This window comes from Meriones unguiculatus, chromosome 2, assembly GCF_030254825.1.
Source record: "Meriones unguiculatus strain TT.TT164.6M chromosome 2, Bangor_MerUng_6.1, whole genome shotgun sequence".
Lineage (NCBI taxonomy): Eukaryota > Metazoa > Chordata > Mammalia > Rodentia > Muridae > Meriones > Meriones unguiculatus.
The window spans coordinates 164,167,637-164,182,584 of record NC_083350.1 but is presented as its reverse complement, the minus strand read 5'-3'; the positions used below and the strand labels follow the sequence as shown (position 1 = coordinate 164,182,584).

Below are 14,948 nucleotides of genomic sequence, written 5' to 3'. Positions count from 1 at the left end.
AGATGGAAGATGGACCAGAAGCACTGTTGTCCTTACAGAGGCCTGTCTTCTCAGACAGCCAAAAAGGCGACGTGTTGTCTTGCTTCTTACCACTGTCTCCAGCATGCTCTCTTTTGAACGTCTTAACATCCACACTAACTGTGAAGTACATCTGCCTCATGTCCCCTTCTCTAACCATCTCCATCCACAGCAGCCTTTCTCTGCTTAGAGTACTTTCACCAATCTATTTACTTAAGTACTAATATTGCATTAACCTTAAACCATGCCACATGTTAAACTTATGCATACATGTACCATGCCAGTTACAAAGCTGGCTATCAAAGGCTCTTTACATCTTTAGACACTCTCTACCTATGATGTTTTCTGGTGAGAGCCAAAGTAGCAACAGTTTTATAACATGCTTTCTCATTCCAAAATTATTTTTGAAATGTACTCGTTGTTTTGTTGTTCGTGGGGGTGTTAGGGGTGTGTGTGAACATGGGTGCACAGTGTGCCACAGGAGTAGTTCTCTTCACCTTTCCATGGAGCAGGGGATTGAACTCGGGTGTCAGGCTTACACAGCAAGCAGTATTTCCTGCTAAGCCGTCTCTCCAAGCCCTCACTCTCAAATTACTAACACAGTAACATGAATGAATGGCTTAACAACAGCATGCTAAGAAACTACACAAATAGAGCAGACACTAAGTTTTTAAGACATTATTAAGCAATTGAAGATAAATATTTATTTCACATACCTATCATGCAACTACTTCCACAAATAAATGCAAAATTTCATTACTATCAAAAGCTGTTTCTGCTAACAAAATAAAAATTCCTGAAATAGAAAATGTGAAACTATTAAAATGGGAAAGAACTCTGTGATCATAAGTGTAAACTCTAAAAATAAAATAAATGGTTCAAAATACAATTTGAGACAGGGTTTCTCTGTGTAGCCTTGTCTGTTCTGGACTCCCTCTGCAGACCAAGCTGGCCTCAAACTTAGAGATCCACCTGCATCTGCCTTCCTGAGTGCTGAGATGACAGGGGCGAACCACCATGCCATGCCTAGCTTATTTTCAAAAACTTAACAATCTTCCCCCAAGGTTTGTTTTTATTGTTTTATTGATTTTCAAAATGAAGAAGTTAACATATGAACCACAATGCTTGTGAAAACAAACAAGGAAAATATAGTTGCATTTAGAAACTATAAACCTCAAGTGTCAGTCAAATTAAATTACATTTTCAACTAAGCAGCATCTGGTATTTTTAAGAACACATGAGACAGAAATAAAACCTAAATCATTTAGTAATCATGTGAATGGGTTTTACATTCATAAAATGCAACCTCAAACATATGGTGTCAGATGGAAGTAAAGAACAAGAAGATTCATGAATAAAAAACACACACAGTGAATAAAACCTACATCCAAAACAACCATCAAAACTAAAAAAAAAAAAGAAATATGAAAAACCTGCCATTCTTCCCTTTAAGGGACTGGTCAGAGTTGTTAGCTCAAACTGCAGTAAATATCCTGAATACTTTACATCTAGTCTACAAATTAGATGCAACTGTATTATTTAGAGCAGGTACCTAGCAAAGAGTTTCAAGGAAATAAGGAATTACTGGCTTGTTCTTTTAAACAGGCAGCGTATCAGAATATAGCACACTGCTAATGATAAAGGCATCAATGAGACAAGTTGCAAAAGAAATACTGGAGGGCTGGAGAGATGGCTCAGAGGTTAAAAGCACTGGCTGCTCTTCCAAAGGTTCTGAGTTCAATTCCCAGCAACCACACGGTAGCTCACAACCATCTAGAATGAGCTCTGGTGCTCTCTTCTGGCACGTAAGCATATATGCAAGAATACTGTATACATAAAAAATACATATATGTATACACTGTATGCATATTAAATCTTTAAAAAATCCTGGAAATAAAACAATAGTTCATCTTTTTCAGTCCAAACCAATTGGTAGTAGCAACACTAATAAATATACCTTATAAGAAGGAAGAAGTGATTGTGTTCACAAGATGACCATGAATGAAGGATTCATAGGCATTAGAAACTGGGAAGCTGTTAATATGACATAAACAACTAAGTTCCAGAACAAAAATGGTAAGAACAAAAGGAATCTACTTGCTACACATTTTTATTATTATCTCCAATGTTTACCATGGTCCTACAATCTAGATATTCTTTTATATATTTTAGAAATGAGGCAAGATAGGCCCTACAGTCAGTCACACTTGGGCAGAGCTGATATGGACAGCATTTTATTAGGTTAGAGAGAAGTTTGGGGCTATAGTTTGGATCTACAATATTCCAAAGACCCATGTTAAAGGCTTGGTCCTTACCATGCCACTACTAGAAGGTGGTGGAAATGTTAAGAGGGGTATCTGAATGGTATGTTTTAGGTGAGTGGAAGCCTGACTTTGGGATGGTAGGATGCTAGTTTATTCCTCAGGCTATCTTTGCTTCCTGTCCGTGAGAAGTAAGCAGATGGTTCTGCCACACGCTCTCATGCAGAAGCAACAGAGCCAAAGAACCATAGACAGAATACTTGGAAACTACAACTAAAAAAAATCTGTTTTCTCTTCATAGACTACTTATCTCAAATACTACTTATCTCAAATAGTTTTCCTTTACTGTCAACAGTAAAGGAAACAACACAATGGCATTTGCTGATGGATCAGAACCAGGGCCAGGGCCAGGAATACCATCAGCACTTAGCATTTCACCAAGGCTGGAAAGGTAAACTAAAATGAGAAAGACGTGGGTATATTAATATTAGGATCCTATAGGAAAAACAAAACTTATTAAATAAACAATATGTGACAAGAAGAAATGTGTTAAAATACTGGGGTAAAGCAGAAACTTAAAAGAAGAAGCTGTTATAGCATGAAATACCTATAGGGCAGATTTTATAAAACTTGAATTGCATCTCTACAAGAAAAAATTTGATTTAATTGTAGAAAGAGGTAGAAGAATTTTTTTTCTTGCAGAAAAGACAGTAATAACAAGCCAATAGCATACCAAAAGACATAATGAAAACAAAATTAGAAACAGAAAGTGCCACTTGACTTGAAGAGAAGGGTAGATCCCAGAAGGGTACCCTGGAAGGCAGAACACTTGAGCAGCAGAACCTCACAACTAGACAGCCTGGCTTTGAATGTTGCTCTCATTATTACAAGATGTATCAGTTTAGGCAAGTAACCTTCATAAAATCAATACAGTATGCCCAACTAAGAAGGTTGTTCTGAGGATTTAGCAAGTGAGGCTTTTAAAGCAGTAGCTAGACAGTTCCTGGAACATAGGAAATAATGTTCATGTTGTGGTTAATGCATGGCAATTCATTTTTATTATTGCTGATAATCAGAGGGTGAAGAGATAGGGAAAAAAGAAGCATGTTATGGAGCTCCTTGAAGGCCATTCAGAACAGCAGCCTTGGAGTTTACTCTTGTGATGAATTACAAGCTGACATTTCTGTGCTTTGTCTTGTCCAACTTCAATGAGGTGAGTTTTTGTTTTACGTTATTATATTTTATTTTGTTGTATTCTTTTTATTATTTCTTAAAAACTTGTTCTTTTCTAATGAGAGATGGGGAGGCAATGGATTCCAAAGGGAGGAAGGAACTACGAGGAGACGAAGAGAGGAGAAACCATAATCAGGATATATTATGTGAGAAAACATTATGTGAAAAAATTAACCTTCAATAAAAGGATATCATTGTGCTACAGTGAGTTGTTATACCTTTCATGGAAGAATTAAAACATACTGAAATTGATTTATCTTTAAATCAATAAATAAAGTGATCCTTAAAAAAATTAAAAAGGAGTGGGGAGATAAACAACAACAGAAAAATAACATGAAGTAATAAACACTGTTTAGTAACTCAATATTCATGGTCTCAATCACCCAATAAAAGATACAGACTAAGAGACTGTATTAGAAAGCAGGATGCAGCCTTCCGCTCCTTCTAAGAAACACATCTCACCATGAAGGACACACATCACCTTCGAGTAAAAGGATAGGGAAAGGTATTCCAAGCAAATGGAACCAAAAAGCAAGCAGATATAGCCATTTTCATATCTGACAGAGTAGACTTCACACAAAAAATTATCATAAGAGATAAGGAAAGATGGTACACATTAAAGAAAAGAATCAACAAGAGAATATAATTCTGAACATTTATACACTAAATACAAGGGGACCCAATTTCATAAAAGAAATACTACTACTGATAAAAATCACATTTTGATCCGAACACAGTAATAGAGAGTAATTTCACTATTTCATTCTTAACAATAGACAAACTAAATATAGCAAATGCTAGAGTTCATTATAATGGACCTAGCAGACATCTACAAAACATTTCACCCAAACACTGAAGAATGCACTTTTTTTCTTAGCAGCCTATGAAACTTTCTCCAAAATTGCCCACATATGAGGACACAAAGCTGTGTTAACAGATAAAAAAACTGAAATAACATCTTGCATCTTATTTGATCACGATGGCTTAGAGCTGGATACCAACACTAGAAATCATGTGTAAAAAATCATGAAAGCTAAACAACTCACTATTGAACCAAAACTGGGTCAAAAGAGAAATCAGGAAGAAAATTTTAAACTTTTCAGAATTGAATGAAAATGGAAACACAATATATCCAAGCCTTTGAAATACTATGAAGGCAGTTTTAACAGACAAAGTCATGATACCAAGCGCCTACATCAAAAAACTAGAGGAATCTCATACTAATAACTTAACGATACACACTTGAAAGCTCTAAAAAACAGAACAACACCCAAAAAGAGTAAACAAAAAGAAATAATCAAATGCAGGGCTGAAACTAATGAAATACAAAAAAAAGAAATCTCAAAAAAAAAAACAAAAACAAACAAAAAACCAAAGATTCAGTGAAAGTTGGTTCTTTGAGACAATCAACAAGATTTACAAACCTTTAGTCAAATTAATCAAGAGAAAGGGCAGATCCAAATTAAAATTAGAGATGAAAGGGAGAGATTGCAACAGACACTAAGTAAATTCCCAGAATTCTAAGGACATATCTTTAAAATTTTATATTTCCCCAAACTGCAAAACCTAAAAGGCATAGCTGGATTCCTTGATATATTGATATATACAACCTACCAAAGTTAAACAAGCCCTTAGCCCCTAGCTTAAAAAAAAAAAAAGAAAAAAAAAGAAAAAGAAAAGAAAAGAAAAGAAAAAAGAACAGGTAATGTTGCTCTTTGTTGAGGTTTTTTGTTTTTGTTTTTGTTTTTGTTTTTGTTTTAGATGAAGGGCTACCATGTTGTCCTATTTGATTTCAAACTCCTAGGCTTAGTCAATCTTCCTGAGTCTTCCAAGAAACTGAAACTTTTGGAACTACAGGTGCACAGCTGTACCTGTCTTGGAGTATCATGACTGTGAGACTTTCCATTTCACGAGAAAGGAATAATCCTGATTACTTGTATACATTTCAGTTCTAAGAGAATATCCATCAAACAGCTGCTTAAACTGTAACAAGAATAACTATATATCCAGCTCTGATCCTACAAGATACAAGTCAGGAAAATACACTTTCCTTTTGTATGTGGCTTTGTTTCCCTAGAGCCATAAAAGTTTTTTTCAGTCATTGTAGAAAAATATTCCTCATATATATTGAATTTTCTAAGCCTTGTCAAGTAAAGGGCACCAAACATGACTAGCACTTCTCTGGTTAGTCACGTGGTACATGAAGCAGGCCTTTTCTCTGCGGCAAGTGTCAAATGTAAGTTCCTCCTTGCCTCAGTCCTCATTCCGACAGGCTACTAAGTCATATAGTTTCCTTCCACCCACATATTCATAGAGAAAGGAAGAACTAAACCTAAGAAGAACTACTCTCTTTAAAAAAAATAAAAATAAAAGTGCACAGACACCACAAGAGAGGCTGTCAGAAACATGTTTTAGTGCCAGAGTTTTGTGAATTTACAGTGAAGGTACAGAGCATGCTCGTTCCCTCCTTTGAGGTCATGCTTTCAGACTTGACCTTCTGCTAAGACACATGTCACATCTGCACGTTTTTGAAGGCTTAGCAATGAAGTGAATTTATTCCTCTAGAACATATTTTTGGACTACTGAAGCTTCTTTATTGTGTTGGAAATTATTTATTCATTTTGAGAAGGCCAGAAAAGAGAAGCTGCAGTACTTAGAAATTTAAAAAGTGAAAATCTTATTCTATGTCTCAATACCATACTTTTAAGTCAAATTGTGGCACATAAGCAAGGAAGTTTTAAATATTGGGAAATATATTTGATATTAAAATTAAAAATGAAAAAAAATTTGCATTTGCAACTGCTCAGGCCTGTTTCATTGACACAAACAAAAAAGTACCCTAATATCTTTTACCACCACATACACACACATAGACCTTTCACAACTTGACATTTAGCATTCAATAATATCTCAGCAGCTCAAATTAGTGACTATAGTGAAAAAGATGCCTAAACACTCAAGTACTAGGATTCCAAGTTAAGTTTACAAATAGCACTCATTAGGTTCTTATGCATATTAAAATAAAATCTCCACTTAAATTTATATTTATATTACTTTTTGTGTGCTGACAGGATTCATAATCCAACCAACCTAATATTTCTCAACCTAATACAGCAGAGGTAGCATTCCAAATGTTTATCACTGAACATAAGGTTTGAAGAATTAAGTTAACACAAGCAAAAGATACCTATCTGCATTTGCTATCTGTCAACTAAAACTGTCTCAAATGACAAGGATTCACATTGTCCTTGACAAATAACAGTGATAGAGCAATTGCAATCAGCATGTTGATTCTCAGTGCCACCCAGTGACAGATCTTGAGTACACATGTCCTTTGATGCCCACTCACTGTTCTGGTGGCCTAGGCCCGATATTTAAGGCTTAATACCCAAAACCATATAAAATATAAGCTAACATGCTAAGAAGCTACATTTAGAAAAAAACAAGCTCACAGACGTTCAGGCTAGCATCAAGCAAGAAGGGGGAAATATTGGACAAAAAGACTACCCTTTAATCACAAAAAGAAGTGTAAATGTGCACTCAAAAGGCAGAGGCAGACAGACATAATGAGTGACAACCTGTCTCAAAAAAGAAGAAAATGCTTTGCTATGATATTCCCTGACCTGAAGAAATAACATTTCTTTTCACAAGATTTTTCAAGCATAAGATGAAAGGTAAAAGGCAGGAGGATTACTCCAAGTTCGTTTGAATGTGGAATACACAGCAAATGTCAAAAGTCATGACAGTATGGCTATATATTAAGACCTTATCTTAAAAAAAAATGTAATTAAATGAAAAAAACATAATTCAGCAAGGAGGTGCTTGCTGCCATGCCTGACACTGGTACATCTCTAGAACCTACATGGTGACAGATGAGACCTGACTCCTACAAGTTGTCCCCCAAGGAATCTTAAATCCATCCCTAATAAGCAGCTTTTATAGGATGTTTTACTCTCACAGTTTGGTGACATAAGTCATCTTTCTCTAAGGTTACATGTTTTCTTCTTGCCTGGACATTATTCATCAAGGCACATCAGAGTGACCTGAGTATCTTATATTTGAAGAACATACAAGTAAGTTATTTGCTTAAGCCAGTGCAGTCATTCAAAATTATACACAGACATAAATGGACCACTACTGAACACTACAAAGATATGTAAGTAAAATTTTAAATTGGGGAAATTTTAAATTTTAAATTTTACTTACATATGTGTCCACATTATAAGTCGTTAGATTCTATATGTGATATAAAACTGTATATAATAATCAATCTGGAAACTCAGAAAATACAGTGTTTTCTAATCAAAGGATGATACTTATTCACCAAAAATTTTCTTTGAGGTAAAATTATATTTGTTTCTCCATTGACTGAGACAATTTTATCTTCCTTAAATTACCTTGATAGGTGGTTCATAATTATTACAATTAGGACTAGCCTGCATTTTTTACATTACATGCTAATGTAACTCAACTGCCCTTTTTATTCAATAGCAGAATTTTACAACTGATACTGAGTCACTAAATAAATGTCATTTATTTAAAACTACCATTGTTGCTATTATTATTAAATTTATTTAAAATGGGAAAAATTATGCAGTAGCAACAGCTCACACCTATCGTCTGCATCCTATGTTCAAGGCATTGAAAGGTATTTGGTATTCAAATGTATCTGATTTATTTTCAGGCCTTGATTATAACCACTTTTTCCCCTAAACTGATATCCCTGTATTTAATACAAGTATGAAGAAGATAAAAATCAATGGGAATCACCTGAGCGTCATTAAGCAAATCTTTGAAGAAAATATATTAGTTTAAAAGAAAATATGTATAACCAACAAAAATTTTATCCAATGACACTGTGTCTATATGGTAAAATCTATTAGGAAAAAAATGTTAACATCTCCCTTCCTAAAATGAAAGTGACTAATTTAAACATTTCTACAAGTTTTCCACATATATATATACTTTAGATTTAGGTTTACTTTTACTGTGCGTGTGTGTGTTGAGGTACGTGTACAGAAGTACAGGTCCCCTCACGGCCAGAGGCATGGGATCCCCAGAAGCTAGAGTTATCATCAGGTATGACCTTCCTGATGTGGGTGATGGGAATCAAACTCATGTCCTCCACAACCCATAGGCACTCTGACTACCTAGCCATCGCTCTTGCATCCCACATATATATTCTTTAAGGATGCATTATGCAAAAAAAGCAGAAAGCTAACTGTTGCATGGCTCGATTTCATAAGCCTTTTTATTAGTAATCCAGAGAGGGCAGATAAAGAAAAGTGAAGCGAGGAAGTAACATGTTCATCAACACACAAATAACCAGGTAAATGGATGATAATGATCATCTTGAAAAAAAATCTTGGACTGGGAAAATTATGTAAAACATGAAGGTGCTGTCAACAACACCCACAAATAGAGAGCTTCAAAATGGTAATGTGGCTGCAGCACAAAGTTAAAAGACAGGAAATGGAAAGCAGGTGTCTGTTAGACACACTTAGATTCATAATTAGGACACATTAAGGCATAGATAATAAATAGGAAGCTAAAAAGCCTGCCTGTCCAATCCATCCTTAAAAATGAATGGTCAATGACAGTAGTTTCCTAACGTCCAAAGTTCACTGTCTCCAATCTTCATCTAATAAGAAAAGTTATGATAAACAAGATAACATCCTAGCTTATTTTTACCAAAGACTGTGTGTAGTGAGACAGTTAGAAATTAATAAACTTGAGTCAAAATCATTAGTTCATTGTTAATTTCTTTATAGGAAAAAATAATGTTATATTTTATTCTGGTTAGGACAATTTGTATTAAGTTTATTTCTGGGTCAAATATTGAAATGGTTTAAGTTAAACTACATAAACAACCCGAGAATAGGCAATCCCGATTTGACTCACACACTATTTCTTATTTAAAGAAAACTGAGAGTCTAAATTCTGAACTAATACACAATACTAATACACAATGATACTTATCCTATGCAAAATTCTCTACATTTTCACATCCCTTTGCTATAACTATTTTTTTAATGAGTTTATTAGAGAGGTGTCATTTCTTCCATGTAATGGAAGTTGAGAGTTCAGAATGGCTTTTCTTACTGAACAGACTTAAGTATGATCAAAGTATGTAAAGTGTGTGAAAATGATATGCTGTGTCCACTCTGTGAGAGTTTTGAGTGTGTCTAGGAAATATCATTGAGATTCTGTTACACACAGGCTCAACACGGTTCTGCCAGCTGGTACAGTCTGCCCTACAGACTGAAGCCACACCTTAGAGCATCACGGTAATGGTCAATGTTCTAAGATCCCAAATGCATATCGTAGACAAAACAATATAGAATTCCATCAAAATACCGAGCTTTGAGGATTTCAAGATGCCCTGAGGCTACCTACACTAGCATCAAATGGCAATTGATTGACTAACTGTAGCAAATTAAGCCACTTTCTATGCCGTTACTTCTATTTCTTTACCATTGCTGAGTGATCATGGTGCTGGGTAGAATTCTCAGAATCAGCTGTGATTCTAGAAGGTGCCTGAGTCACAAATCACTTTTGTTTTACTTTGCTCAAATTAACTCTAGCTGACAAAACTGGATGAAAAAATTAGCCTTTTAATAATAGTGAGAGCCAGACATACTGGCACATGACTTTAATCTTGGCATTGGAAAGGCAGAAGCAGATGGATTCCTGTGAGTTTGTGGCCAGCCTGGTCTACAGGGAGAGTTCCAGGGCAGTCAAGGCTACATAAAGAGACCATGTTGTCGTTATATAGTAATAAATACAAAAGGGAGATAAGTTCTGTGGTGAGTTCTGCTTTACTGTCTGAAATGTCAGCTTCCCCCAACTGAAGGAAGACAAAGCCCAATACAGGGACAGAATAAGTGTATTAAAAAAGAAATGTCAGTGTGAATGTTGATAAAGGTAAGGGTTAAGCATTTATTCCATACTATAAAAGTTAAGATATAAAATTGAAGGTTGAAGTTGTTTCCATTCTTATATTAGATCAAGAATATTCCACTATTACTTGGTTTGCTGCTTTTCAGCTTCTTTAGTTCTTTATATATACTGGATAAATAACTAAAATGTCCAATCCCCATCCGGAAAGGCAAAGAGGATGGACATCAGAAGAAGAAGAAAACAGAAAACAACCTAGGAACCTACCACAGAGGGCCTCTGAAAGCCTCTGCCCTTCAGACTATCAAAGCAGATGCTGAGCCGGATGGGCAACTGTTGGGCAGAGTGAATGGAATTTTAGGTAAGAACTGGGAAATAGTAAGAGCTGGAGAGGACAGGGTCTCCACAAGGAGAGCAACAGAACAAGAAAATTTGAACACAGGGAACTTCCCAGAGACTCATACTCCAACCAAGGACTATTCATGGAGATAACCCAGAACCCCTGCACAGAGGTAGCCCAGAGCAGTTCAGAGTCCAATTGGGTTACATAGTAATGTGAAGAGGGACTGCCTCTGACATAATCTGATTGGCCTGCTCTTTGATTACCTCCCCCTGGGGGGGAGCAGCCTTACCAGGCCATAGTAGAGGACAATGCAGCCACTTTTGATGTGAACTGATAGACTAAGATCAGAAAGGAGAGGAGAACCTCCCCTATTAGTGGACTTGGGGAACAAGTGGCATGCAAGCAGAGGGAGGAGGGAGGGTGGGATCGGGAGGGGAGGAGGGAGGGGCTTATGGGGGGATGCAGAATGAATAAAGTGTAATTGATGAAAAATTAAAAAAATAAAAAATAAAAAATAAAAAAAGAATATTCCACTATTAAACCACAGCTCAAGATGACAAAAAAAAAAAAAAAACCCTAAATTCTTAGCACCAACAATAGCAATTTATATTCAATCTTACTAAAGCCAAGTGTCCTAAAATGGACAATATATTTCTTTCTTTTTCCCATTTCCCACTGTCCACTAAATGCTTAAAGTTTATTTTGAAACAAATGAGACTTAAGTAAGATTTCTTCCAATCTTCTATTTCCTTGGGCTGGCCTCATTCTTATTTTAATTTGAGTAATTTAGTATACTGACATATATTTCCTGAAAAGGGCAGAATTTAAATTGGAACTAAAAAAATTAATAATATCAAAAAGAAAATATTACCTTTATGTCAAAATTACAATCAAGTCTTCTAATCAATACGATGAAAGTGCCAGAAGAATTGTCTTTGAATGGAGGAGGTACTATGGGTTCACAAGCATTCTCTGGTTTGGAGTTAATCAAAAACCCCTGCAAAGGAATTAGTAACACATTATCTCTGTTTCACTCAATAAGTCAATTCGCCTACCTCTATGACGTCTTCCATTAGTTTTCTAGTCTAGATATATTTTCTTGTAGCTACAGTTGTTCACAATCCCACAACTTTTCAAGTAGAATCGGGATTTATAACCATTTCATTTTTTTTTATAGTTTCAGCCTTTCAGAATATTAACACTTTTAGGATTACACATAAATCAATTACACCAAAAAGATAGCTGTTCCTAGGATGTTGGCACTATTTCCCAACAATTTTACTAAATTAAGAATTTTTTTAAGTTAGCTTTTACTTTTTACATTATCAAACAAGAAAAAGGCACATATTAGAGCATAAATAAGGGGCTGGAGGTTAAAAGCAGTGGTTGCTCTTTCAGAGTTCTTGAGTTCAATTCCCGGCAATCACATGGTGGTTCACAACCATCTACAGCAAGATCTGACATGCAGGCAGAACAGTGTATATATAATAAATAAATAAAAATGCAAAAAAATTAAGAGTATAAATAAAATATTCTAGAATTTTTTTCTATATCAGTACTCGCCTGAGTATATAAAGACATATGTACAAATATGATAATTTCTATATTGACTTTAATAGTTAAAAAACAGAAATCAAGCTCATGAATGAGGTAATTAGTTTTAAGATCGTACTATACACACGATAGAAAAGTAATGCATTCATTTAAAAATGAAGGTTTAACACTAGAATTTCTTCAACTGTAAAGAAAAGTAAATTCCTGGAATTTTCAGGATAGAACTAATTTCATTATATTAAGCAAAAGCCAGATTCAGAAATAGTCCATGCTTTTTTTCATATGTGGAATCTAGGAAAAAGAGAGAGACAGAAACAGAGAGAGACTGTGTGTGTGTGTGTGTGTTGAAAATAGTAAGGGAACTATGATGGAGGAAAGAAGAAATATAATGGGATGGGAGGAGGAGGAAAAGAAAGCAATGCAATATGTAAGACATAAACACATAAGGAAGGAATACTTGGGAGATAGGAAGAGGCAAGAAGAAAGCAGCAGAAATGGGGTAAACAAGAACAGAATACAAACCATGTATTATGAAATGTCAAAATGAAATCAACTCATATATGAACATTAACAAGAATTTTTAAATTTTTTAAATTAAAATTGCAATGATAGCAAGATAACTATTTAAAATATTAAAAAGAAAACAGCAATCTGCTTTCCCAAAAATGTATGGTGGTCCATTATCAGAAGATGAATTCATTTGAAAAGTCATATTAACAAACTGAAATAAAAAAAACCAAATGATCCTGACATCGTGAACCAACAAACACCTAAAATAATAAAACTTATTTTTAAAAAGAGCTAAGCAAAGAAAGCTACAGCATATCTTCAGAGTTCTGCATGGTGTTAGAACTGGTCCCATGAACCAATTTAACTTAGCATTTAGGGATTTCTTCTGCCTTAAGCTGCACTGCTTGGCTTATAATATGAAGAGTGTTTTCACCTGCTTCAGGAATGAAAAATAACAGTCCTTCATTCACCCACAGAATGTCTCTCTTGACTCCATACAACACTTGGTTTTAAATGTCCCAGAAACAGGACTGTAACCATTATCAGAATGGCTATTTGTTTCATACATGTTTATACCCTGTACCTAAATCCCTGAATACTTTGCATGCCACTCTGCAAACACTTGCAGCCAAATCATGGTGCAGTTAGTCCTTTTCAATAGCAACTAAACTCAGTACATACTAAGAAGGCACAGAAATCAGTGAAGACACTATAGAACCAGGAGCTCCAGACATCTAGATCCGAACTACTCCAGGAGGCAGCAGCAAAAGGACAGATAAGTGAAAAGAGAGAAGAGTTGTTGCTTTTCAATCTTTTATAAATGAATCCAGTATAATGCATCCCGCTATCTTTAACGCAATACATACATCTCAAAAACACATACACTAAACGTTCTTATAATAATCTTTTTGCTTAAGTTGGCTGACATGTCTTAAATTATTAAGTATTATATTTCATATGGATTATACTGAAGAAAATAACTTGCTAACATACCTTGCTATTACTAGCCCTCAAATATGAGTCACTTAACAATTCCACGCAAATTCAGTCTGTGACAACCACAAAGCCAACCTGAGAAAGCAGTGACCTTTGCCAACTTGGCAGAACTCTCTGGCCCTAAAAAAGAGTAGCCAAAAAGGTGATGCCTTCAGCCAGACCTCATGATTAATACACTCTCCAGGTCCAGTCTCTTCTCATTAGAAGAATGCTTCCTTTGCTCTAAGGACTTCTCATACCTAGCTTCTGACAGAAATACAGTATAAAGCTACTTAATATGTAAGAAGTCTAAGGAACTACCAAGACTAAGAAAATGTTATGTCCATTTTCTCTGGTTATTTTAATCTTCTGATAAGTAAATGAGGATATGTAAAAGAGTGTAATGACATCTCAAAATCATCAGACATACAATTAAACACATAATACAGCAGAGTTATGATATAATCATATGTTGTAAAAGCTTTTAGGACTATGATATTCATTAATAGAATACATAAATCTGGCTTCCAGTGTATTGCGTTATCCTACACTAAACACATTTGTATCAGAAAACAAAACATTAACAGTACTTCAGAAGTTTCCTCAACCCTCCCTAATAGTCAGTGCTCCTATTAGGGAACGACATTCTGTGGACTTCCAACAGTTTATATTTGTTTTTGTCTAATTTTAAGTTTGACACAAACAGAAACAAACAATATAATCAATGTTTTTGTAGACTATTTTCTGTACAGTACTTCTGAGATTCACCCTATTGTTAAACATATATATCACTTTCAATTCTAGTTAGTATTCAAATGTGATATTCAAATATCACAAGTTATTCCACTATTAGTGAATATTGGAGTAGTTTCTACTGGGCTCAAAGAACCCCACCATAGAGAGGACGAACTGTCACAGTCAGAGGGTTCTAGGACAATACTAGAACACAGCAAACAGAATCAACTAAGTAGGGCTCATGAGGGCACACAGAGACTGAACTGGGAATCACAGACCCTGCATGGGTCTGATCTAGTTCCTCTGCATGTATGTTATGATTGTCACCTTGGTGTTTGCATGGGACTCCTAACAGTGGGAGTGGGGGTACCTCTGACTCTTTCTTGTCTCTGTCTGTCTGTGATCTTCTCCTCCTACTGGGT

The 14,948-nt window shown here is 35.3% G+C and overlaps 1 protein-coding gene across 3 annotated transcripts in view; it reads right to left on the bottom strand.

The window, feature by feature from the left end:
• Positions 1-14,948, bottom strand: part of Rnf13 (ring finger protein 13) — an 89,554-nt gene that overhangs the window by 42,583 nt on the left and 32,023 nt on the right. For all 3 annotated transcript variants that reach the window (XM_021646715.2, XM_060378342.1, XM_060378343.1), the window contains one exon: positions 11,624-11,749. In XM_021646715.2, coding sequence (XP_021502390.1) covers positions 11,624-11,749 — 126 coding nt within the window. The remainder of the gene's footprint in view (positions 1-11,623; positions 11,750-14,948) is intronic.